This window comes from Microcaecilia unicolor, chromosome 1 (genome assembly GCF_901765095.1).
Source record: "Microcaecilia unicolor chromosome 1, aMicUni1.1, whole genome shotgun sequence".
In the NCBI taxonomy this organism is placed as follows: domain Eukaryota; kingdom Metazoa; phylum Chordata; class Amphibia; order Gymnophiona; family Siphonopidae; genus Microcaecilia; species Microcaecilia unicolor.
In genome coordinates, this window is record NC_044031.1 from 606171117 (window position 1) to 606198841 (window position 27725).

The 27725-nt window shown below is 44.9% G+C and overlaps 1 protein-coding gene and 1 long non-coding RNA gene across 3 annotated transcripts in view; one reads left to right on the forward strand and one right to left on the reverse strand.

The window, feature by feature from the left end:
* Positions 1 to 4283: 4283 nt before the first annotated feature.
* On the forward strand, positions 4284 to 27160 carry LOC115480777. The gene is made up of 3 exons (XR_003943864.1): positions 4284 to 5748; positions 9759 to 9764; positions 27149 to 27160. It is a non-coding gene; the product is annotated as an uncharacterized LOC115480777 (long non-coding RNA).
* Positions 12385 to 27725, reverse strand: part of PTP4A3 (protein tyrosine phosphatase 4A3) — a 172572-nt gene continuing 157231 nt past the window's right edge. For both annotated transcript variants that reach the window (XM_030219666.1, XM_030219658.1), the window contains 2 exons: positions 26481 to 26555; positions 12385 to 13638 (listed from right to left, as the gene is read on the reverse strand). In XM_030219666.1, the coding sequence (XP_030075526.1) occupies positions 13521 to 13638; positions 26481 to 26555 (193 nt within the window). In that variant the 3' untranslated portion in view covers positions 12385 to 13520. The remainder of the gene's footprint in view (positions 13639 to 26480; positions 26556 to 27725) is intronic.

The following is a 27725-nucleotide window of genomic DNA, read 5'->3' on the forward strand; positions in this document are numbered from 1 at the left end:
CTTCAAATTGGCTTCATACAAAGGAAACAGTTTGATTCTTCATTGAGGGGCATTTGAATTGGCTTAACTACTGTGACTTAACACAAATAGTTGCCATTTAACTGTTTATGTCCCTTGTAAAGGCAGTGTTTGGAAGCAGAGCTAATTTGTGTTTGCACAGAGTATGAAGAGTCATGTAATCAAGACTGAGTTTTCTTCTAGTTACTTGTTGAATATGTATTTTTCTTTTAATGCTGAAAGTATAAAGTATGTTGTGTAGATCAATGAAACATTCTCCAGCTTTAAAAAAATAAAAGTCAACATGCATTAAACAGCAGAACATGAAAAATGTACAAGGGGCTGAAGACATAAGGCACTGTAAAAGCTGTCCAAAACTAACAGTAGTATTCTAGGTGTTTTCCAATCAGTTCTCCATGGATTTTTATGAATTTACTGATGGAGACACCATGGGAGAAACTTCCCGCAGTGCTGGCTCATTTCAGTAACAAAGAAGAAAAATCATGAACACAATCTTCACTCTTACTATACTGGTTTACTGTTTTTTTGGATAACCAAAATATGTATGCATACAAATGAATATGCTAATGTATCATAGGCCACCCTATGCCACCCCTAATGAGACCGTCAAGCTGTGCCCATGATTATATCACTCTTCAGCTGTCTCTTCTCCATAGTTTTAGAAGTTTACGGCAATCAAACATAACCAGAGTCTCTCAAGTTTTATTCAAAACAATAGACAGAATCCCTCAGCACAATCCAATGTGTTATGTGGAGTGAGCCTTTTGTAAAATACATAATAATTGTGAATGTCGCCCTTTTCTGACTTAAACAACCTACACTGGGCTTCACACTGTTAAAGCTGGCACTAATATGACCTACCTGCAAAATCACAATAAATACTATAATCAGTTACTGGGCATAGAAATACCCAATGATTTTGGGGAGCCAGCACAGCACACTGCCATTAACCAGGAGTGTAGCCAGCCCTCCAATTTAGGGGAGGGCAGAGGTGGACTGGGAAGGCAACAAATTCCCTCCCTCCCTTCCCCCAGCACACCAAAAATAATACCTTTCCTGGTGAGGATGCCGAAATCCCGTCAGCCAAACCTCATCCATGAACTGTTGCAGTTCACAAGAAGCCACTGATGCTGGGACTCCCCAAGTATGCTCAGTTCTTGAGCGCAATGAACATGCATGAGCAGTTTTGGTGTTGGTTGCTGAAGGCATGCTGCAGACTTCTGTACTGGAGCAGCGAGAGGAAGGAAGCAGCTGCACATTTGAAGGGGACTTGAGCCCAAAGTATGGTGGTGGTAGGGGCAGGCCCCCCTATGGCAATGCCACTGCCATTATCAAAGACTGAACAAAAGACCTAAGAGTCCTAGATCACTTCCAGTCACTGTCACATTTAACTGAAATACATGTCTTTAGTGTAGACCATTGGTTCTCAACTGGTGTGTCACAACACACTAGTGTGTTGTGAGCACATGGGAGGTGTGTCACGGGGATGGCTTACAGAGTGGTATTTTTCTTGTTTTCTGTTTTTTTCCCTTTCTTTCATCTTCTGCCGTAGATCCAGCACCTCACCCCAGCCTCCCCTCCCCCCAGTCCCCAAAAAACTGATTTTTTCACTGATGCTTGCAGCAGCAGCAAGTCTGGGCCGGCCCAGTCTTTCCCTCTGCAGTGTCCTGTCCCTCTGATGCATGGGCAGGACACTGCAGAGGAAAGGATCAGGTCAGCCCAGACAGGCTGTTGCCGTTATCAGTGAATAAATTAGGTTTTTGTGAACTGGGTGGGGGGGGGGGGGGGGGAGGGGAGAGAGGTACTAAATTCAAGAGGAGTGGGGGGGAAGAAGTGCTGGATCTACAGTAGAGGAGAGGACACAGAGGGGAAAATGAGGGGACACAGAGCTGGGCTATAAGGGGGAAGGAGAGAAAAGGGACAAGGAGTGCTGGACCATAGGGATGGAGGGGAAGGGAGAGGAGACAGGGGATTACTGGACCATAGGGTTGGAGGAGAAAGGGAATTGCTGGAACATAAGGGTGGAGGGGACAGGGAATTGTTGGACCATAGGGATGGAGGGGAAGTGAGAGGGGACAGAGAATTGTTGGACCACAGGGGTGGAGGGGAAGGGAGTGTTGGACCACAGGGGTGGAAGAGAAGGGTGGGTAGGACAGGACAGGGAGATGGGCTACAAATTTGAGTGGAGAGTGAAGAAATGTTGAACTACAAGAGTGTAGGAAGGAAAAGGGAGGGGAGATGCCTGGTATGATGGAACCAGGTGGGAAAGACCATCAAGGTTTTCAGGGGAGATGAGTGAGAAGAGGATGGTGAGTACAGTGGGTGGAAGAGAGTAATAGGAAGCGAGTGAAAGACAGAATAGGAGGCCAGGGAAGGAATGAGATAGGAGAGCTAGAGGAGGAGATGGAAAGTGAATATACGTAGAAGACTGAACAGTGAGAGGGTGCAATTTGAGTGGGCAGACAGAAAACAGAGAAAGAGGAAATATGTCAGGCAGATGTATTGAGGGAATGGAAGAAGATAGGAAGAAAGTGGAGAAAGAACAAATGAAAGCACTCACTGGAATGCCAAACAAGAAAGCAGAAAAGAGAAACTGGGACCAATAGGCTGGAAAAATAAAATGCACAGACAACAAATGTAGAAAAAGTATTTTATTTTGAATTTATTAGGTGAAATATGTGAACTTTGGAAAACGTGCATTATGGACTACTTTGGAATTTAATGGAAATGCATTTCTGTTTTTAATTTATCCTGTGTTGTGGTACATGCCTAGTTTGACTTCTTGGGCTCTTTTGTTCTATATTTGGGGAGGGTCTGTCTGTCTTTTTATGTCATGGAGGTGTATTCTGTTTGCATGTAGTTTCTGAGTAGAACTCTGTAGAAGTCCCATTTGTTCAGTTTTACTAGTAGTAGGTATATTGGTGTTCTAGTATCCCCATGTAATATTACAGTGTTGCCTATTTATAAGTAGGGTTCATGTTGTTTAAATTATTTCACATTGTGCCTGGTAGTAGTATTTATATACCACCTCCATGCCTGAAAGCTATCAAAACTGTAAATTCAGTAATGGATTTATATTGCTATTAAAGCAGATGGCATGAAAATCAGTATACATAATTTTTTGATGATCACATTTATGGAGAAAATGTGCTACTTATGATCTATATCTACTGTTTGGGGGAAAGGGGTGTGGATGAAGGGCATATGTACATTTCATTCGTAAGAACTGCCATATAGTATCAGACTAAACGTCCATGAGGGTCACATATGAAGTGTGTCACGCAGGGGCGTATCTGGACTCCGGCGGTAGGGGGGGCCAGAGCCAGAGGGAGGGGGCACATTTTAGCCCCCCCCCCCGCCGCCGAGCCCCCACCGCCACCAATGACTCTCTCTACCCCCCTCCCGCAGCCAACCCTCCCCCGCTGCCGTTCTTACTTTTGCTGGCGGGGGACCCCAACCGCCGCCAGCCGAGGTCTGCTTCCACCTGCCGCTGCCGTAAAAACTTCTTCTTCAGCCGGCGGGGGACCCCAAACCCCCGCCAGCCGCCCCGCGGTGTTTGAAATTCATCTTCGGCCTCCGTGGCCGTGCTGCTGTGATAGGCGCTGTTGAAATCCACTTCGGAGTCTGACGTCGCAGCACGTACAACGACGTCAGACTCCGAAGTGGATTTCAACAGCGCCTATCACAGCAGCACGGCCACGGAGGCCGAAGATGAATTTCAAACACCGCGGGGCGGCTGGCGGGGGTTTGGGGTCCCCCGCCAGCAAAAGTAAGAATGGCAGCGGGGGAGGGTTGATGGCGGTAGGGGGGTCCAGGGCAAAATCTGCGGGGGCCCAGGCCCCTGAGGCCCTACGCAGATACGCCCCTGGTGTCACGTATGTAAGCATTGTCTGTCAGGTGTCTCCTTACTGAAAAAAGGTTGAGAACCACTGGTGTAGACCAAGAACTGGCTGAAGTACAGTGTAATATATACCCCTTTTCCCTTGTGAGGTTTATTGGACTGGAGCTTTCTCTTGTGACGTTTTGAGTCATTCTGGAAACAGGAAGAGGAAGTTCATTTTTTTTCTTTGAACAGCTGCTTCTTCTTTAGATATAAACACAAAACACTATGCTGAACTCATTAGAAGCTAACTGGGAAACTGTAAGCCCGTTTTCCTACCACATCACTTTCTTTGGATGTTGAACTGTTGACATTTAGCCACTGATGCAGAAATGACACAAACACACACAAACAAAAAAACACTACACACAACAAAATGTGTACAAAACTTAATTCCTTTATTATTTTTGAAAGTGGCGTTGAAATCACCTTAATATACTTTAAGGTTTTCTTACACTCAAAAAATGTGATTACTAAATGTGTACAATTTTATACAATACATAAGTAACAGACAATAAAAAAGGCTGTAAAGTGACAAGATATTATACCTCATCTGCAGATCCAATGTGATTGCATTTGGTATAAAAGCACTGGTATAGTGATTCAGCTATGGCTCAGTCAAAACCTTCTGGTCTTATCTGTACAGGTCTAAGATTGCTCCTAGAGATGAAATATGTCTGCAATTCTTAGACCAGCAAGAGAGACAGAGGTCTATGTGACAGAAAAGAACAGTATATTAAAAAGAACAAAAATAACACATTACAAATCTTGCAAATATCCAAAACTCAATTCTTTGCCCAAGCAGACATAAGAGACTGTCAACCCAAAGGGGGTCAACTCTGAAGAGGAAATACGGTTCCAATGAAGCATCTTATGGTCTGCTGATACAATTAGCTTCTACAAGCAGACAGAGCCATTGGATTGCTGGTAGCGTACTCAATGCTTCAATGTTATATTACATCTAATAAAAACATAAAAATAAATAAGAGCCAGGTTGGGCTCTGTATTTTTGATGGTGTTATCAAAGTTTAGTAGTAGCTAGGTTTACAAAATCAAAACATCAGGAGAGAGGAAGACCAGACAAAAAGGGCACTTGCCCAAGGTTGCCAACTGGATTCAGATTTGCTCAACTGGGTAGATCCACTTCTGGGTTTACCCCATTGCATACAGGGACTTGTAGTCTTGCTTGTCTTAAAGAACACAATGGAAAAAATAAGAACTACAAGTCCCTGCATGCATTGGGGTAAATCCAGGCCTGGATCAACCCAGATTGGCAAATCTGGATCATGTTGGAAACTGTAATTTGCACCTACATTAGCATAAAAATAAATTAGGCTTCCGGTACCCTGGTTTTGTCTATAGCTAACGTTTATTCAAATTGCACCTACAATTATTCTAGAGCTGCTGAAGAGTACATTAACATGTACATACAAAACTATGGCCAAGATGGCCACAGAGCCCATTTAGTGTGCCACCTACAGGTAATACAGATTCTGTCCCATCTCGGGTTTTACCCTAAACTCTCAGAGCTTTTAAGTAACTGAGCTTCAGGAAGGGAGACAACTTGGTAAATCCTAGTTTTGAAGTGAGCATACATCCCAATATATGGTGGGACTTGAAGTTCCTAATTCTACCCACAATGCATTAAGATAAGGCTGTCAGAAAATTAGGGTTGGTTGGATAAACCAGCAGTTCAGCAGTCTCATAGTAAAAGGATAAACAGACACCAGAATATCTGGTAGATCCTGCCATACTGCATCAGAAGTGGGCAGACTAGATGAAAGTTGAGGCCATCTGCCACTGTTATCTTGGTTTCTATGAAGTGCTTGTTGGTGTTTTTTAGGGGTGCAGTTTATATGCCTATAGTCACCAGCATGGAGGAAAGAAAATTAGCAAAAACAATGTAAGAAAGATATGGCTATTTGGTAAAATATGATCTTATCTTCCTGAGTATGTTATTTATTCTGAGGAGAATGTGAGCTTGCAACTTAATTATCATCATTCAAAATAATCTTAACAAGTGGAAATTTTAACATATAGAAAACTCACAAAATCACTGGGGAGAGGCGGGGGGGAGAGCTCGTTCTGAGCCTTCCATGTATAAGTCAAACTTAGCGGATTCATGGGAGTGCTTATGACAGTCTTGCTTTTCCTTCTTGGATGTGCAGGAGACAAGTTAGATTAGGATGCTCAACATCTTGTTCTTTCTAGCCCATCACACAGGAAGTCCCATTTGTCAACACTTAACATCCTGGTCCTCTCCCCCCCCCCCCTCCCCAAGGAAAATATTGTTTTATTTCTTAGGACGCCTTTTCAGACTTCACACGTATAAAAATAACTTCTTTGTTTCGGATTCTTAATAGGCACCCTAACAACTCAACAGGAAGATCAACAGATTGATGTGTTTATATTCAGACATCCAACCCACAAAACATCACATTGAGAAGTGCACTGAATTTCTGGTCCTGCCATCCAGTCCGATTTCAGGATATTTACAATGAATATGCCTGAGACAGATTTGCATATAATGGAGGTAGTGCATAAAAAAACTATTTCAGACATATGCACTCTGAAAACCAGACTGGCTGGGCCTCAGTTAAGGAAACTACTGAACTGTGCTCAATGAACTGGAGGCATCATCACCTGCACTTTACCTGCCAACATGCCTTTCAACAAATGCTATGTTAGTTTGGGTTTGGAACCAAGCTTCCTGGTTTTGGCATTAACAGTTACAATCTATCAGCAGTATATACTACCGCACAGATCTATCCATGCTTGTTGCATGCTCTTTCATCTCTGAACGTGTCCACAGCTCATGGGCATAAACCCAATTTTGGGCACAAAGTGAGTGAGCTCAAGAACCCCACACCCAACTTGCATTTCTCCCTTCTCTTCTCCCCCCTCCCCACCATTAAAGAGTAATCATGGGTCTCTTACCTCCACTTCCCCAACCCCCTAGTACCTTATAAGTCCTTTAATTCTTCAGCAGTAATGAGCAGTGACTCATACCCGCTGCTCATGCCAGCCCTGAGCCTTCACTCTGATGCAACTTCCTGTTCATGGGATGAGGAAGTTGCATCATAGAGAAGGCTCGGGGCCGGCACGAGCAGCATGTATGAGTCACTGCTTGCCGTCACCAAGAACTAAAGGACTTAAAAGGTACGGGGGGGGGGGGGGGTTCGATAAGTGGAGGTAAGGGACCCCTGATCATCTGGAAGGAGAAGAGGGAGAGATCTGGGAGTCTTCAGCTAGTGGGACTTCGGGATCCCCACCAGCCACTGCTGAATGGGCCTGAGTCCAAAGTGGGTGGGACTGTGCCTACCCAAGCCCACCCATGGCTACACCACTGCCACGGCTTCCAAACAAAGAATAAAGTACATTAGACTTACAAACCAGTACTAAATGGCTGTGAAGTCAGGTATAACCTGTGCACCTAACTCTCCTTAAATTGGATTCGGCAAATAATTACATCTTAGTGCATTAATGGAGGCTCAGAAACATATTTCTCAAAAATACTACGAATCTGCAAAACAGTAGCAGCAAAGAATCAGAGGTATGAAAAAAAAAAGTGTCTTGCATTAGCACTAGTTACCAAAAAGTGACCAATTTTAGGTTAGGCTTGTGGGCAATACCATCTTAAGCAATATGGTTTCCTTTAGGTTCCTAAAGAGCAACAGCAGAGTAACACTTTCAGCAAAATGCAATGCTTTCCATACCAAACATAGAAGCTCTTCACGGTTATATGTGGGAAGAAACCAAAGTGAAATTGCTGGAGGAACTTGAAACCATATTACTAATTTGGTTTTTATAGAGCACCGTTCACAAAAGCAGGATCCATGCATCTTGCAATCTTAACTCTACAGAAATATACATACAAAATGAAACTATCTGAGACTACATGAAAGCTCCCGTAGGGTTGAAACCAATCTAATTTTCGCGAATCCCAGACCTGTCCTGGGAAAACCCCAGCCAATCAGGTTTTCAGGATATCCACAATGAATATTTCATGAGATCAATCTGCATACACTGCCTCCATGGTATGCAAATTTATCTCATGTATATTCATTATGGCTGAGTTTCCCCCAGGACAAGTTTGGGAATCCCTGCAAGAAACAAATGAAGAGAAAATAAGGGAGTTTAGCAAATTGCTTGAGAACTCACCAATGATGCAGCTTCTGACTCTCAGTGCAAGAGTTTAACCACAGAACCCACTTCTGCTCTCCTAGCAGGGGTGGCCCCGGGGGGGGGGGGGGGGGGGGGGAAACACAACATTTTACCTGGTCATGGTGACTTTCCAAGGCCTGAAGCGGCAGCAATTCCCATATGCTGCCCTGCTGCCGCCAACACCCGCTTCTTCCCTTTACTGCGGCCACCTGTACTAACTGCTTGTTTCGCTCAGGCAGCTGCAGTAAAGGGAAGAGGTGGGTCCCAGCAGCGGCAGGGCAGTGTATGGGAATTGCTGCCAGGCTTGGAAAGTCACCATGACCAGGTAAAACACCGGGGGAGGCGGCATCTCGGGGGGCAGCATGCACATAGGAGCCAACTTTTCAAAATTACTGAGGGGTGCTAAGTCCAGTGGAAATAACCCCTCCCTGGACACATACAAGGAATTTTCTCACTATTGGGAGTGCTCAAGCACCCCCCGAGTCGGCTCCTATGAGCACGCAAGCTCCGCCTCTGGCTGCATCTTACCTTGGGCTGGCCCTGTCTCCTAGATATAAACAGGAAACAGTCAGGAATGCAATTCCAGTGTCTCTAAGACCACCTCTTTCAATGAAATACCAAGAACTGAATAGTGTAATGCAGAGGAACTGTGAAGATCAGTGCTCACTGCAGTGCCCACCAGACCATACTCACAACTAGTTCAACAAAAATAATCCTAATAAAGACGCATTATTTTTTTTCAGAAGTATTTTCCTTCTGTTCCTTCACACTTAATTTCTGACAGCCTTAGATACCTGGAAATGAGAAAAAGCTTTACAAACCACAGAATGTAAAAATAAGGCCCTTGCACAATTTTAAAGCTCTCATTATTTATATTTTCCTGTGTTTTTCAGAATATCTGTTTCAGGCCGTGTGATGTTAAAAAAGCCCAATGGCCAAACTCCCAGTTTAGGAAATAAAAATCACCATCAATGGATGAGCAGACTCAAGGAATCTTCATGGACACTTCTAGAGGCTAGATCTCAATTTTTCTGGCTCAAGATGATGTGCATTTCAATGAGGCATTGAACTGTGCTCAGCAAATGTCCAAATTGCAAAAGTAATGGACACATGGGTTTTCAGAGCTAGAATTCATGAACAACTTTATAGGGCACCAGTTTAATTATTCCGATACAAAAGCAGCTCAGAAAATTACAAGGCAGTAGGCTTTGTCCAGTCCATGTTTGCTCAATTCATATCCCAAAGCAGAATGGCCTTTGGTTCTTCATCATTCAAGAATGCAATTACAAACCGGGCAGGGTTCACAAATGCTCTCCTACTACACAATTTCCTAGAAGTTGTATATATATTACAAAACTGCCATCAAAAAAGTACAAGGGAGAATTACTAAATAAGCTGAATTTTAGCTGTTTAATGCTATACTTAGAATAACCTTGTTTAGTGACTCTTCTCACCAGCACAGGTACAATCACTACTAGCATGATTACTTGAGCTAAAAAACCAGGAGGTGATTCTAGAAACAAGATGCCTGTAAGAGAGCCTTTCTGTACATCTACTTTCCAAGGGAATGTGGCTTATGAGATCATCACATCCGTGAATGTATGTCTGTCCCTCCCCTTCCATAACTTCTCTGCTTCCTGCTCTGTCAGCACCAAACTTTCAGTACTTGAAAGGGGTCCCAAAGGGATCTTGATAGGTTTGGGTTTTCAAAAAAAAAAAAAAAAAATCCATTTTAATTTTGGAAAGTAGGCTCCACTACTTTCACATATTAACTTCTAATTCAAAGATAGGAGTATTGAACATAATGGAACTATAGGAAGAGGGCAGCCTGAATCCTCTACATGTTTCTTAGATTAGAGAAAGGGTTAACTTGAAGGCCTTCTGTACCTCGCTGCTGACTGATTTTCTCCTTAAGGCCAGCAGTAGGGTAGGAGAAACTGTAACCGCTTCATGACTATTCTAATTACAAATTGAAAAAAGTTGCCTTTTGGGGTGGAAGACACTCTGAAGCTTATGTGGGAACTGATCTCTGATGACCTTCATTTGGAACTATTAAGGGCCAAAACCAATTTTATTCATACAGATAATTTTGAATTACAGTGGACATGATTGTTTCTCATGGTGCCTAACGCTGTGCATCTATTAAGGAGAAGTTGAGGGCAGAACTCTAGAAAATACACAGATTGAGGGCAACTCTGGAGTGCACCAATTCTATGAAGGGAAGTAGGGGCCTACTCTCCTTTATAGACTTCTACCGTAACAGTGAAAATACAAGCATATAATTTAGCCAGCCATGTGCACATATTATATTCTATAATTTATGTGCACAACTGTGCACCCTGCCCAGACTTTGCCAATATGTACACTCATTACACACTATCACATTTAAGCACTAGGTTATATGTGCATATATGCTGGTATTCGAGTCACTGACATACGTTCCTGGTGTCTTCTTTATTGAATCACCTCCATAAGGCATGGAAAGTCTCTTCTCATTTCTTCCTATGCTTCTCCTCAAGAACCCTGCTCATCAGCTAAGTCACTCTTATCTGCTCCCTTCTCCTCTACTATCAACTCCAACCTATGTTCCTTTCACCTTGGTGCACTCTATGCCTGAATGAAACTTCCTGAGTTGGTGTATGATGCTCCTTCTCTGGCCTTAATGAAATCCAGCCTAAAATGTCATCTTTTTGAGGCTGCTTTTTAACCATTTCCCATAATAAATGATAGTCCCTAATTCTCTTACTTGTCCTGTTTGTAAGCTCCATGGAGGGACCATCTCTGATGCTTATATGTACAGCACTGTAACACTTTACAAATTATAAATACTATTAGTAATAGTACAGAGATTAGTTTTCTGCTCACACAACTGACGAAAAGATAAAGTGCGGTATAGTGGGGTTACACCTCCATCCTAACTTGCAATGCATTTTGCTATTCCCAAGTTAGGGGAGATCCATAGCATGGCTAACAGAGAAGTAGATCAGAATATTTCTGGAATTACACAGAACAGTATTAAAGCCCAGGAGCAGTCATCTTAAAACCAGGTCAGATAATTAAAATTCTTCTGGAACAGAAGAGGAACATCAGACATGATGAGCAAATAAGGACACACCGATCGTTTTCATTGTGCAATATGAACAGCAGTCCAAGGAAGAGACAGGACCAACATTTCAAAGGGGGTTGTCTAAATGCGTTTTGAATCCTACACTAAAAGGCTTTGTGCAGTGAATCAAAGCACCACCAATCCAAGATTTTAACATTCAATCAGGTTTCCAGCCCAGAACCTTGCTGAAGGAAGAGCACATGCTCACTTCCATTTCCTTTTCAGTCATCCATTACCTATTTGCTCATCCATTTCCAATTTAATACACTGTACATATATGAAGACAGATGTACTTTTTTTAACAAAAGAAACAAACATCCTCCTGCTATAATTTTAGCATCTCTTTCCGAGTGGTGTGCCAAAGTCCTCCCTCATCCAGAGCAGATCAAACAGATTGTAATTAAAGATTGCATTTTCAACTTGCACCTGAAGGAAAATCTGACTGGTAAACCCAGAATATCTCATATCTACACACACACATGAACTCTGGACAGTCATTAAGTAAACATAGATAACTCTACACTACTTTCCAAATAAAATGTTGGCCTTCGCCATGGCATTTTTTTTCAGTGCCAAAGTGTCTCTTATTCTTTAACAAGGTTAATGCTTCAAGTGACAGTCTCTCAAGTTCATTGAACATCCCTCAATTTGACCTTTCCAGGAAGTACTGTAAAGATAAAATGCACCCTGATACTGTGGGACAACAGCTATTATTTGATAAGACACGAATGGCTCCAGCTGAACTGACAACAGCAGAAGAAAGGGATTCCAAAGTACACAGCACAAGGTGAAACAGCAGAAAAAAGCACCAAAGGCCTCCAAGGTTGGGCCTAGCAAAGCAGTTCTTTAATAACAGACCCAACACGGGCTGTGTTTCGGCATAAACGTCTGCGTCAGGGGCCATTTATTGACATCCACTCTGCCAATAAACACTATCCAACAGTGGCGTAGCTACGTGGGGCCAGGGGGGGCCTGGGCCCCTGTAGATTTGGCTTTGGACCCCCCCTGCCAACGACCCTCTCGACCCCCCTCCCGCCGCCAACTTACCGTCGCCTGCCTTTGCTGGCGGGGGTTGGGGTCCTCTGCCAGCAAAGGTAGGCGACGGCGGGAGGGGGGTCGAGAGGGTCATCAGCGGGGGAGGGGGGAGGGCAAAGTTGGTGGTGGCGGCGGCGGTGGTGGTGGGGGGGGGGCTAAAATGTGCCCCCTCACCTCGGGCTCTGGACCCCCCTCCCGCCGAAGTCTGGCTACGCCCCTGCTATCCAATACACTGAAAGCTTATTAGTCAACAGTTTACCTCACTAGGCCTACTTCTCAGATGCCACCGCAGCAAACTCTTTCAGGGCGCATCAAAAGAAAAGAATTACACATGAGCAGTTTGCTTCTGCTTTAGAGAGGGCTCAGTAGGCGGGACTATATTGGTTGTAATGTATTCATGGTGATGCTGACAGTATAAGAAATAGGTGTCATTAGATAACTGCCATCACTGCACTTGTCTTCTAGCCTTTGAAACAAGACCATGTTCATAGACATAGAAAACTTCAGGTTATCTACAAAGCTAAACCAAGAGGCCCATTTTGTACCTATGGAAAAATGGTAAACAGATCATAAGCAAATTCATCTGGAAAGTCCTGCAGAAAATCTGTTCCATCTACCAATCCTTTGATCCTTTCCTCTCAGAGAGGAATGGCAATAACATTTGCAAGATGGTTGGGAAAGCTGTGATCAGAGACCAGAATGCACAGGCCATAAAGGACCACAACCCATCAGGGGCATATAGGTGTATGAGCATGTGTGGTAGAAGGGGGGGGGGGGTGGTACACCAAATATGCAGTGTACCAAAACTAGCAGGCATCAGGTCAGAGGCTGCCTTTGAACTGCACAGGTTCACTTTGTCAACAGAACTTTGGCAATCCGGTCCGGCCACATTTGATTTACCTTCACAAGGAATTTCTTTACTTATGCAAAGAGCGTGAAGCAAAACACGTCATCCTTTAGTTATTCCCAAGCAAAAAGCAAAGAAAAACACAGACCCCACAACACCCCTTAAAAAAAAAAAAAAACACCCAACAGATTTTTAAAAACAAAAATTCAATCCCTTCCTTAACCCCACACAAGTTGGCCAACTTTATAGTTGTCAAAAAAAACAGAATGCAGAAGGCCTTACAAACGTGTAAATTATTTTCCCATCATCTTCATTTTTACATCTATGACTAGAGAGTATCCAGTTAAAACAAATATTTCAGCTCTGGTTCTTGACTTGAAGCCCTCCATGACTACACTGTGAAACGCTGTGTCCCCCTGTGTGTGGTTCTCTCACTTTCCTCTGTGTGTTTTGGCAAAAAGTCACTGAGATTACATGAGGCAGCATTTATTCTTGTGGTTGTGAGGGTCCTTGAATCGAAGCCTCTGCTTTGGCCGGTATTTTTCCAAGTATGTTAACTGTTTGCTGTTGATAGCTCCTCTGCGTTTTCTAGAAAGAAGCAAAAAAACAGAGAGAACTCAGTTTGTCATAGTGGATGTCTACTGCGGGTGGGGAGGAGCAGGACTATTGGTATGCATTCATAGTAGAGAATGACACGGGGACAAAGTTAGTTACTGTCCCATGGGTTCTGTCTCTGTCCCCACCCCTGTGGACTCTGTCCTCATCTACAGTAGCCTTGAACACTTTTATATATAAATCTTTTTATTAAAGTATAAAAAGGAACAATATGCTGTGCAAATGTTGTGTATAAATTACAAATAGAAAACAATAATAACAATGAGCAGCTATAATAACCCTCCTTCCCACCACCACCCTCTACCCTTCCATCTAGAAAATGACATGGGGACAAAGTTTGTCCCCGTCCCTGTGGGCTCTGTCCCCATCCCTGCCCCATCCTCGTGGGATCTGTCCCCGTCCCCACGGTTCCCCGCCCCCGTGTCATTCTCTAATTCATAGCCAAAGATAATTACAAATCCCTTCTCAAGAATGTACAATACGGCAGGAATTCTAAGATCTTCCAAATCTGGAACAATGGTTTAGAAAGCCCTGCACCATAAACTTTTATCGTATCCTGAAGCTGTTAGCCAGTAATGTTGAAATGGAAGTTAAGCAGCACCTGCTATCTGCAAACTTCTGAACTGGAGTCGGTATTCAGTTATGAACATTTTTACAGAATAGTATATTATCTTCTTTCTCTCTCTTGCAGAAGAATGTGAATTAAGGAGCATGTTTACTAAATGTTAGCGTGTGCTAATAGGCATTAGTGTGTATTATCTACCTCTGTTCCCATAAGAACAACATGGGCATGGTAGAAGACAGCATGCCCTAATATTTAGTAAACATGCCCCTAATCTCCAAGATTACCTGACCTCCGAGTGAGAGCAGATAAGTGCATGAAGAATCTAACAAGGTATTTCCTGTACTCCTCACCCCTGCCCATGTACTTTGCACTGTTGGCGAGGGGGGGGGGGGGGGGGCTGTAGGCTTGCATGTTAATTTATAGGAACATGCACGGGGAAAACAAATGTCAGGATTTTTGGCCTTTCTTGATTTTTGAACTTTTTTTTGTTTTAATACAAAATTTTTTTAACACTTGCAAATTGACTTCAGGTTAACTTGATTTTGCGTCCACAAAATTTTTAAAGACACACTAACAAATATGCATCCTTGTATCATTTTGTCTAATATTTGTTTTGTAAACACCTCTGGGAATATTTCCTCAAATCTAATGGAGAGCAGAACCTACATGCTGTGTGCTCTATTCTTCAGCTTCCTCACTCTGCAAAATTGGCAGCAATTTAACAGCTGCTGGGTCACTGCTATGGCACTTCATTTAATACAGCACACATCAAACTCCTTTGCAAAATGAGAAACAATCCTGAAATATCTGGTAGACTGCAATGTTTGGCTGAATTCCAATTAGGAATGCGAGATTCTGACATCACCCAATTCAGATTTCTTGGGTACAAGCTTAATTGGACCACTGAATTTTCTCAACTAGGACAACATGGCTCACAGCCAAAAGCCATATGTAGATTCTGTAGCACTTAACGCTTGGTGTGACATGTTGATGTCAGGTATACAGAAAGGAACCATAAGGCAATACACTCATCCACAGGAAACTATGCATGCACTGAGGAGAGGATGACAGAATTTCAGTTTCAGTGCTGAAACTGGCCTGAAAGCTAGATTTGGTCACGTCTTGGTTACGTCGTGATTGAAAATGTTGGTGCATTTTTGGCTGAAACCAAAACTCCCCTCCAACCAAAAGCCACTGTTCTCCCACCACCTGAAAACTCTCCCTGGGCCTATGTGGAAACCCTGCTGTTCTACTGGCTTCTTCAGGACAGGGGTGTGAGTGACTGGGGATCGCTCATGTCGGCTGTGAAGTCAAAATGGCTGCTGCAACTTCCCGTGACAGCCTCACAAGACTGCCACGGTAGGTTGTGGCAATCATTTGGAGACTGGATCCAGCATTGGTAGAAGCAACTGGGGATCGCTTCTGCCCCAAAGAGGCCACTAGACCACCAGGTCTTCTATGATAGGCCTGGGGAGAGCCTAAGGGTGGTGGGAAGGTGGCAGCTTTCAGTCGGGGGGGGGAGGGGGGGTGGTTTCTTTTGGCCAAAACCGAAACATGGCAAAATCCAGATTTCATGCCAGTTTCGAGTGGTAGGAAGAGCTTTGGTGGTAGTACTGTGGTGGCAGCGGCTTTCAGTGATAGTGGTGATGGTGGTGGTGGGGGGCAAGCAGAAAATGCAGACCACTTTTGGCTGGGGGGGGGCCCAAGCCACCTGGTTTCAGTTTCGGCTGAGACTGTGCAGCAAATTACGGCCACAGATTTGTTTTTTGCAGAAACCAAAATCCCTGCTTTTTTTTCTTCATCCTCTAACATCGAGGTCAATTTTCAAATACCTCTTAGACATATGCGAACATCTAAGTGTCAATTTTGCTATAAGGCTGGTATAAGCGACTGCACCTATGTGACTGCAACTTTTAATAGTATTCTATATAGAAAAGTAGCTGCCTGCTTACCCTCCTATCCAGGGGGTCCAGTTATAGAATTCACCTTATTCCCCCAGACTCTATACATTACTGGGATTACTTTTCTTCTTTTATATTTATTATAATTGTAAATCACCTAGATTTGGTGCTAATTGAAATGAACTTGGCTGTAGGAGTGTAAATTTAGGTACATGATCCACACCTAAATTTTATGCGTGTCCTGGAAAAGGGGATGTGGCAACGGGAAAGTCATAGGCGGTTCGGGGCAGAGCATAGATTTGAGTTACGCATGCTTTTGGAGCAACGTGTCTAAATTTAGGCGCCGGAATTTGCAACGCGTTTTCTTTGGTGCAAGTGGATGCACCTACATTTAGGCACAACCTTGTCGCTTAAGCGTACTATAAACCGTGCCTAACTTTAAGTGCAGCTTATAGAATACTGCTTTTTTTTGGTGCCATGTATAGAATTCACCCCATTGTGTATATCTTTTATATAAATCATAGGAAACAAAATATAGATATGTTGTGAAAATAATGAAAAGACACCTAAGAAATAAGACAGCACTTCTTCCCTAACTCTTGCCAAAGAAAGGGGATGCAGCTGAATGCAGTGACAGTCTGCTGATCTAAAGAAGATGAATAAACATTAAGTCATCTCTTCCTTCACAGCACATTCCTACTGTTGCTCATGGCCATAAAACGTCCACATTCCTTTGTGGGTATCCTGGGAAAGCACCAGCATACAAAAACATAACAAGGAAGTGGAATTAACCCTTTGAGACTGCCATATCCTAACCTTCCTTCACTGACGCATTTTGCTTTAGCAGTCAACAATGGAAATTTCCGGGCCAGGCCCATTCAAGAGTAATAATATTTACATAAACTTTGCATTGGCCTTCACTCAATTATATTAATAGTTCACTTGTTCTACAGTAGCGGAGCGTGCGGCATGAGAAAGCCCATCGCATTTTGTGGAATTCACCAGACCTCCCCCTTCCCTATGTTAAATCGACAATTTTATAAAGTCATTTTCATGCATATGTAGCCACATAAGTGTATACATGGTTTGTTATAAAACGCCAACTGGCATAAAAGTATGCTCATTGACATGGTGTTGGGTACTTTGTCAGTAAGTGGAGTTTGCAAGTACTCCATAGATTATTGAATAGGCTAATTTACCCATGCACTTAATCTGGGCACAGGCATTTACACATGCTGTTAAGCAGGAGTAAATGTTGTGCCTGCAATGCAGGAACTTCTGCTGCTTATACTAGAATTTTATAAATACACCTAAGTGCCCCCTTATAAAATTGCCCTAAAAATGTCAAGCAGCAGTTGACAGGAGTCAAAGATACTTCTGCTTGCTGGCTGTCTGGCGAAGGTGAGTGGCCTGCTCTGGTAAGGGATGGGTGGGGGGGGGGGGGAGGAGTAGTATTCACAAGCTCTAGCACATTGGACACCAATAACTTCAAGTAAATGATCATGTAGAGCTGGTAGGTCTGGACGTGGGAGTTAAACCTTTCTCCCAAACAACTCTAGATTGCGAGCATCCCTACCTGGGGAGCTGAAGAATGGGTCAAACTTCTGGCTCTACCACCATTGAATAGTGGGGCAACTGGGCCTTCTCTAATCCTGGAGCTTTCTGGACTAGGCACATTTCACCTTCTTAGAGATAACTTACACAGAGACAGGAGTCTCTCAATTCTTCATCTGTGCATCCTGGAGGACTTTGTGAAGAGGCACCGTTACAGACTCTTTACGATGAGAATCATAGCAGAGGACGGCCATCAACTGCACCCTGGACTCGTCCTCTACCTCCAACTTAAAAGGAATGGCCTCCACCATTTCTCACAAAAAACCCACAAAGGAGAGGTCCTCTGAAGGGGACTTCCATCTCTCCTGTGGTGGAGAGGAGTCTGAAGGAAGGCCTAAGGATCTCTCATAAAAACATAAGCATCGACTTATTGGGACAGTCTGAAGGTTCATCAAGCCCAATGTCCTGTTTCCATCTGTGGCTAATCCAGGACACAAATACCTGGCAAGATCTCAAATGAGTAAAACAAATTTTATGGTTCCTATCCTATAAATAAGCAGTGGATTTTCCGAAATCCATCTTAATAATGCCTTGTGGACTTTTCTTTTAGAAAACTACCCAAGCCTTGATTAGACCCTGCTAAACTAACTGCTTTTACCAGTATCCTGCTTCCAACAGTGGCCAAGCCAGGTCACACGTACCTGGCAGAAACTTGAAGAGTAGCAGCATTCCATATTACTGATTCCAGGGAAAGCAGTGGTCTCCCCCATCTCTATCTCAGTAGCAGAGTCTGGGGGTTTCCTCCAGAAATTTGTCCAAACCTTTTTTAAAACCAGATATGCTAATTGCTGCTACCACATCCTCTAGCAACAAGTTCCAGAGCACAACTATTTGTTTAGTAAAAAAATATTTCCATGTAACTTCATTGAGTGCCCCTAGTCTTAGTACTTTTTCAAAGAGTAAAAAAAAATTTGATTCACTTTTACCCATTCTACTTCATCCCTCCACTCAGCTTTTTTCCAAGTGAAGAGCCCTAAACTCTAGCCTTTCTTCATACGACAGAAGTGCAAGCCCCTTTATCATTTTGGTTGCGCTTCTTTGACAAGAATCGAACACAATAGTCAAGGTCCTCAGAGCCCCAGGAATAGTCTGAATCAGACTTGGTAAAATACTCATTGTGAGATATCCGAGTTTGTGCCTGCCTCGGTCTGCTGGAATGGTCAGGCCCTGAAAGAGGATACTGAGGTGTAGAATCTCTATGGGACTCCAGGGCTGCTTCCATCCTTGATGGGCTAGAGAGGGTCAGTTCATCTGATGGTGTCTGCTCCGCCACCTGGCGTTGACAACTGGCCAACAGGCAAAGTGTGGGTCTCCAGTTTGGGCTGGAGTGGCTCCAGAGGCAGAGCAAGCACTCTTGTTACCTCGGTATTGAGCTGTCCCAGGATGTGCCCCAGCTCCTCCTAGAGCTTGATCCAAAACTATTCCTAGAGGGCAGGCATCAGAAAAGGCTGAGACAGTGCTGGTGTAGGGACAGCCTGAAACACAGTCTGTCTAATCAAGAGTGAGGTCTCGTCTCCAGGGAGTGTGTTGGCACCACTACAACGGAGGAGGTGTGGTCCTCATGGTGCCAACACTTCTCGGGTGCCAGTGATGCTGCCACTCCAGTGCTACTGGCACAGTGTGTCAAGGAGAACCAATGCCGTTGCTTCTTCACCTTTGCTCAGTGCCAATGAGGACACGGAATCCACATGCCTCCTCGGTGCTGCGTTGGAGTATGTTCGACCTGTGGATCTGCTACTGACGCTCAATGTTGAGGCAGGGGGAGACCTCCTCAATGCAGATGCATCGCCAATGTTTGGTGCAGCTCCAGAAGCCATGGGATGCCAAAAAGTCTCTCTTGCACCACCTCTCTTGATATCTGGGTTCTCTTCTGCATTTGAGCATGAAGAGAAGAGCATAAAGAGAATATTTTACAGAGTCATAATCGCCCCCAAGCACTTCAGGCACATGACATGTGAGACGGCCACAAATGTGGTCCTAGTGCAGTACTGGCAGGCTTCTGGGACACTGTAGACAAGAGAGCCACAGCAAAATCAAACAGTTAGAAGCAAAAAAGAAAAATCCCCACTCACAAAAAAATGAAGAGAAACTCGGCCAGGAGCCCAGGCCCTAAATGGCTGCGGGCTGCGAAAAAGAAAGAAAATCAAAGTGCCAAAAACTTTATAGAGAACACAGGGAAGGAAAGGGAGGAAGGGGAAAACAATAAAATCCCCTGGAATACTCAAAGGAGAAGTGGGAAGGCACAAAAACAGCTCAAAAGAGCCAAAAATAGAGTAAGAATGCGCCGCAAGTAAAAAGATACATGTTAGCTCCGCTGACAAAAAAAAGGACTAAAGGTCCCACACGATTCACACTGGTGGGAAGATACTTGCATATAGTCTGGGCCTACAAGGTCTTCTTAAAGTGACGAACACTGGAGAACATCTGCACCGGGGCTCCGTGAGGGGCATCACCCTATCTACGGTAAATGTTGTCCTCGGAGAAAATACCTACCCTTGAACCTACATAGCCAAACCCTTGAACTTGAGCTAGTACCAGGCCCTACAGTCTGCAAAAGCACTTAGCCCCATGTCCAGAAATCAGGTAGGGCATCACCACCGGCATTAGGCGTAGTTTGACTGTTTCATTTGGGGGGGGGGAGGGGGGGGAGGATGGGCGGAGCATATTAGCATATGGGCGGAGCTTATTAGCATATTCATTTGCATATATATACATATGCAAATGAATATGCTAATATGGAGGAAGGAATTGAAATTTACAGGCAAAATATCACAGATGCACATTTCAAAACGCTGACATATTTCAATTAATAAATTCTGAATAAAATACTTGTATCTACCTTTGTTGTCTGATCATTTAGTTTTTCTATTCGCTTTGGTCCCAGTGTCTTCTGTTTTATGAAGTGTCTTCTTTCCAGTAGGCTTCCCTCTGCTCCCCACCCTTCGAGTCCCATCCATCTCTTGCTCCTTCCCTTTGCTCCCCACCCCTCCCAGTCCCATCCATCTTCTGTTCCTTCCCTCTGCTCACCATCCCTCCCAGTCCAATCCATCTCCTGGTCCTTCCCTCTGCTCCCAATGCTCCCAGTCCCATCCATCTCTTGCTCCTTCCCTCTGCTCCCCACCCCTCCCAGTCCCATCCATCTTCTGTTCCTTCCCTCTGCTCACCATCCCTCCGTCCCATCCATCTTCTGCTCCTTCCCTCTGCTGTGCCTGACCTGTCCCAATCCCATCTATCTCCTGGTCCTTCCCTCTGCTCCTCACCCCTCCCAGTCCCATCCATCTTCCATCTGCTGCCCTTCCCCCAACCCCCACGCGAGGTCCAAGATCGTGACTCTGTCTACCCCCTCTCTTCCTTCCTCCGGCGCAGGCAGCAGTCTTTTCCAGCGTTCCTGGCAGCGGTAGCGATGTACACGCTGCCTTCGGTCTGCTCCGGAAGCCTTCTCTTCAAGTTCCTGTTCCCACCTATGCGGGAACAAGAACTTGAAGAGAAGGCTTCGGGGCAGAGCCAAAGGCAGCGTGTACAACGCTACCGCTGCCAGGAACGCTGGAAAAGACTGCTGCCTGCGCCAGAGGGAGGGAGGGAGAGAGAGGGGAAGACGGACAAGCTCCTCTCCGTCCGCTTGGCTTCCCTTCCCTCTCTGTCTGCGTCCAGCCCGAAAGGAAATGATGTCAGAGGAAGGCGGGACGCAGACAGAGAGGGCAGGGAAGCCAAGCGGACGGAGAGGAGCGCGTGCCTGCTTGTTTTTTTTTTTTTTAAACTACTGGCGCGGCGGCGCCTCGTCGTCGTTTGGGGAGGCATTGCCCCCCTCGCCCCCCCCCAGTCTACGCCCATGCCACCGGCGCTATAGCTTGGCCTGATGTCCAAAGACGGACCAAGACTCAAGCTCAGAGTCGGAAGAAGGCGGAACCAGGTAAGGCTCGATATTCAGAGCCAGAGCAAGGCTCTTAAACCAATGAAAGTCCAACTGCCAAAGTCAGTGCAACGCTTGATGTCCAAAGACGGCGTAAGAGTCTACGTCCACAGACCATACAAAGAATGATGTTCTGAGGTGGAGGAAGGCCCGGCTTTCCGAGGCAGAGCAAGGCCTGACGTCCAGAAGTGGAGCAAGGCCCGACGTCCAGAGGAGAAGCAATCTCAACCTCCATAGATGGAATAGGGCTCAACGTCCGCAGACGGAGCAACGCCGTACATCCAAAGGAGGTGCAAGGCTCGACACCCAGAGGTGGTGCAAGGCTCAATGCCCGGAGAGGGAAGAAGGCAAGGTTCAATGTCCAGAGACAGAGTAAAGCTAGATGTCCAGAAATGGAGCAAGGTTCGACATCCAGAGACAGAGCCAGGGTTGATGTAGTGGGACAGTGCAAGGCCCAACAGCCGGCAAAAGGCCTCACATCCAGAGACGGAGCAAGACTCAATGGCCCCAGTTGGAGCAAGGCTCCACGTCCAGAGACGGAGCAAGACTCAATGGCCCCAGCTGGAGCAAGGCTCCATGTCCAGAGATAGAGTGAGTTTCGAACGTCCTAGCCGGAGTAAAGTTCAACGTTCAACAACGGAGCTAGCCTTGACGCTGGGAGATGAAGCAAGGTCTGGTGTCCAGAGAACGAGCAGGTTTGATGCTCAGAGCCTGAGCAAAACTCGATGTCTACAGATGTGGGAAAAAAACTAGACATCCAGAGCCGGGTTAAAGCTCGGTGTCCAGAGAGGGAGGAAGGCTCGACCTCCAGAAATGGAGGAATATTCAATGCTCAGAGACAGAGGCTGGCCTGATGTCCAAAGATAGGGACACCCAAATTCAGAGCAAGGCTTGATCACCAAGGAAGGTGTCGGGTTCACGTCTAAAGATAGAACAAGCCTCTATATACAAGACGAGGCAGGACTCTGCTACCAAGGTACCCTTCCAGGAACAGAAATGGATACAAAGTGAAAGCTACCAAGACCAAGGCTGCCACAGCGAAGCCCACAAGGGTGCCACCAACCAGTTGTGAAATAGAAAGCAGGGAAACCCAGCCATGGAAATGCTGCCCCCATGCAAAGTGTGGAAATTTCACTCTCAGGCAGCAACAAAAGCCGTCATCACGCAGAGCACAAGGTGAAAAAAAAAACTCTGGAGGGAGCTCCCAAAAGGCAAACTAATGGAAAATCGCCAATGCCTCTACAAGCAAACGAGCACCCCCTTCAGATGGTGCTTAACCACCCAGGGCATCAAGAAACAGACAACCGTCACTACAGGGCTACTACAATGCATCCCTAAGGTGCAAGTTCACCAAGGCACAAATTGTGCTGTCAGACCAGAGCCAGATGGATGCCATTCCTAGCAGTTCAGAAGGTGCTGGGATCACACAGGCTACCCAAAAATCTGTCCTTAAACAGGAAAGGAGAGCTGTCAAGACCCCCTGCAAGAGGCATGGAAATAGGGTACCGATACTACACAGCCGAAAAAGGCTGCAGTACTAGAGCACACTCCAACTCCAATACCAAGGCACATGGGAAGGGGGGACACCCTACAATGCCGTCCATGAACTTGACACCAGCCCTTACTCCAAGGCAATCTCAGGTGGGACTCATGAGGCAAGACACCACTACTGAATACTGAAGCTCAATTCCCCCCCCCCCCAAAAAAAATGATGGGAGAACAACACAAGGCTGTGTGCTCCAGGTACTCAGTGCTATTGCATAAAAATGGGTAAACTAGTGCTGCAAATCTCAAGATAACAGGCGAGACTCGCCCTAATAAATAAAAGGAATAAAACGCAACTGTCAGTGACCACTCTTCAGCATGGTACTGAGTGTCTGTGTTTCTGCCCTGAAGCAAGTGTGTCTTTAACCTAGGAACAGAAAAATAAACCAAAATAAATCCCGCAGCCCGACTAAGTGGGGGGAACCAAGTAGGAAGGAAGGGAGAACTAACCCATTGGCAAGTTACCCACTCAGAGCCCTTAAAGCAGTGGAATCCACTTGCGCCAAAAGCCAAAAATAGAGGCCAAGAAACTTGCCCCTGGAAGGGTGGGAGAGAAGCTGAGAGATCATGACTGGAAAACCGCTGCCAAACAAGCCTTAGTTTAGCGCAAATTGACTAAAAGCCCTAACCAAAAGGCGGTGCGTCGCCTGAGAACACAGAGGAATGGGCCTCCATTTTACACTAAGATCCGACCCTCCCGCAAGCACCGAGGGCATGTCTCTGGGAGGGAAGGTAAAGGTCCTCGCAGACCAGAACGACAACTGCCCAGCCGTGTTAGCTGCGGCCCAGCGCTCGGCTGAACTGTTTTGTTTTTTTTTAACAGCCAAAGCAAGCTCCTTCAAAATTGAAGCTGCAGGAGAGCAAGCAGCTCCTGAGCCTGCCAAAACTGCAACAGTGGCCCCTTGACCAAACCACCTCACGGACCCTGCATAGAAATGGATAGCAACTGAACCCTACTGCAGCGGCCAGAACCCGTACCCGAGCAAAACAAAGAGCAGTCACCCTGACACGCGAATTGGGGGAACTTACCCATAACTAGTGAACTCCTGACAGAGCTGTTGAAAAAGAGACAGAGAGAATACTGAGGTTAAGATGTATGCACAGGTTCACATACAGTAAACCTCTGAGGTTCTATCTCCACCTGCTGGTAGAGTGACATAACCCGCTCATCTCTGGGTTGATCTGTGGGACGCTATGGAAGATGTGACTTAATACCCCCAGAAATCAAAAGGTAGGGAAAAAGAACCTTCTTTGTATAAGGTAAACCCCTGATAATGGTCAGTGTAAGGATCCAACAGCTACTGCCACTTCCCTAACCCGAATGGGGGAAAGGGGTTATCTATATTATCTACATAAAGTAGTTGGGCCCCCACAGGCAATGCCAGAAGTCTGCATCCCCTGCCAGTTCCCCCTTCTCCTGCCAAGCATGGCCAATCTAGCCTGAACGTGTGGCTGCTGAAAGCCCTGCCCTGCTTCAAGTCCCACCTCATAGGAAAAAGCTCTCCCTGCCACCTATAGCCCCCAGCCTGACCCTCCTTCAAAGCTAATCTTGAACTGAAGAGGATCCAGTGTGACGGCATGAGTGTTCCCCAGTCATCTCTACGCTGCGTATGCCTTGTAGCCCTATACAAATAAGTAGTAGTATATTCTGACATACTTCTAGAGGTCAGATGGTGTCACTTGGAAGAATGGTGCTGCTGGGCAGAAGGGATCCCAGAGAACTAAAAGATAGCTTGGGGGAAGGGTATGGGTGACAAATATTCTTCCTATACAAATGGGGCCTGAGAAAGGAGCAGGGCTACAGCAGTCTCCCACTTACTACCCTTAAAACCTTACTCAGCTACATCATTGCTGGGGGTGGGGGGCATCATAGGGCCCTTAGGCTGACCACTAGGACACCAGAGACTTGCCTTACATGGGGGGTGGGGAGGGGAAGGCACTTTTTTTTATTTTAACTTTGTTGGGACTGAAATGTCATGCTACTTTGGCCTGGAATATGCAATGTTTCCGGCTGCAGACAGCAAAAATTAGGATATACAAATCTGTGGTACTCAGGCATCACAGGTTTAAAAAAAGAAAAAGAAAAAAAAGAAATGAGGTTTACCAACTATTTTAGCACATGTTCATACATAGTGAGACTAGAACCAGACACTTGCCCCCCTGCCCTCCCCCCCCCCCAAATATTTAGCTTGTAGTGGTCAGAGATTTTAAAGGTGGTGATCAGTGCAGCCTGAATTTGTGCCAAATATTCAACGTGGACCTAACATGGATGCCAGGGTTACATATCCAGTCATTCTGCAGCTCCGGATGCAATCCTGGTATCAGCAGTATTTGGTGCCGGTAACTAGTTAGGCAGTTGGGCAAGTTAGGACTGCCATCTATTTAGACCCACCTGCCTTGATATTCATCTTACTATCTGCACTGAACATCACCCAGTGACCACATAACTTCGAGGACCACACCGTCTCTACCCCCAGACTTTCCCGGTACTAATCAGATAGCGTCACTGTGATCTGTGCTGATATTCAGTGGCCCTGGGGGTGCCAGCCTTTGCAGTCTAACCGGGCAGAAGCCTCTCCTGCTTGGTTAAATCGTTCCGAGTATTGAACCCTCATCAATGGTAACCGTAATTAATCCGTCCGACAGTTTAGATGTTAGTGCAACCAGAATCAAGCCAAAACAACATTTTCTGATCTGTTATGCCAGTTTGAATGTTAGGAGTGTAGTGTTTTTCTATTTTGAACCTTTTAAAAAAATTATTTTCTAGTTCTTTCCAATCCCACTTTTAACCTTTTCTATTGCACTATTGCATGTACCAGCGTTGTGTCTGCAGGGAGCACTGGTTGGCAATCCTGAACCAAACAGCTTCAGACAGAAGGAAACATCTATCTGGAAATGTTTTTTTTAACTCAAAGATGGTTTTTGCTCCCCTGCAATGAAATAGAAAAAAGATCAATAATATTTTGCTTCAAGTGCCAAATGAATTTGCTCCCAGTTGCCAATAATATAGCTCTCAGAGGGGCCTATATTCCAGTTTGTGTGTTTGTTATTCACCTGTTTTTACCCCAGTGGCTCCTCAAAATCTTCTGCAGAGCCGCACGCTAGCAAGTGACCTGATAAGACGGATCATTTTTCGTCTTACAAGGCACTGAAACAGGAGCTGCAGAGCTGCCATTCAAGTCATTAATACACCAAGCAGCCGGAGTGTTCCTGTCAGGCTGTAGATTTATACTGCAAGTGCTGTGGCTGGTACCCAGCAAAGGTGTTAGAAGACACTTACTGCCTAATGAACTGAATGGCATCTTCGTATTTCATACCGCTCTCGATCAAAGCCAGAGCCACGAGGACAGGAGCCCTGGAAAATAAAATTGCAGAAATGAACAGGCTTAGACCCTGACGAGCTAAAACAGGTTTGACCGTTTCAGACCTTCAGTAAGATATGCAGTGGAATAAGGAGCTCAAAACACACCTTTTCATCAGCTGAGCAAGATGAAAACATGTTTTGCCTTACTGGCCCCTGAATATGACACTTCAGACAGCTCGCTTAATTTTTACAGCATCTAGATATGAGAGGGTGACCCCACTGGCTGCCGGTGGAAGCACACTCTACATTTAAATTCTGTTCTTTAACTTTTCTTAGTTTACATAGTATAGCCCTGAGCTGCATGACGGAATTAGTCAATTTACCACCCACTCCTCCCCCCAGAAACTCAGTTTTACATTTAAAAGAATTCATGATTTTACACTATCCAAATTGCAGGAAAATAGTATACAAGTCAATATACTCTGCTTGGTTTTCTTATCAAAGATGGAATTTGTTACCTATGGAAATTAAGATTCAAGGAAACTATCTTGATATTAAATAACTAAAAACTTTTTTGTTTAAAAAGTTTGGGTTAAATGAGTAGTTGATTAAATAGCTAACCCTCTTTGTTAAATTACCAGAAGATTTCTGAGGTGTTTAAGCTACATTTTAATGTTTTGACATTATCTATGGGTCCACATTGAAGTTGTATTAGCTATTTGTTGTATTAGCTATTTTCTTCTGATATTTTTGACAATAATTGTAAGCCACTGTAAGCCACATTGAACTCAAGAGGCCGAATGTGGGGCACAAGTGTCATAGTAAAGTAATCAGTCCTTATAGATGAGGCCTTTGAGGATAAGTGATAATGTGAAGGGAAAAGTCAATTTGGCACTAATTTTGCACATAAAGTTAAAGAATAAATAGCACTTTCACATGCGACTGGCACCACTAATTAGCAATCAGGCACATACTAGGCGCTATTCTATAACATACATACCGCCGCTTAGCGGGTTAAGTGTGAGGTGATGTAAACATGAACAGAATATGGATGGGTGTTTCTAGAATACATGTGTAACTTAGAGATTACTATAAGGTACGCGTACTTCAGGGCACAAGTGGGCGACAACAGTTACAACTGCTATTGACTTGGCGTAGCTGAAGGTGAAAAACTTTAGGTGTGCCAATGCCAACTTAATGTTAATGTCATATAATGGAAAC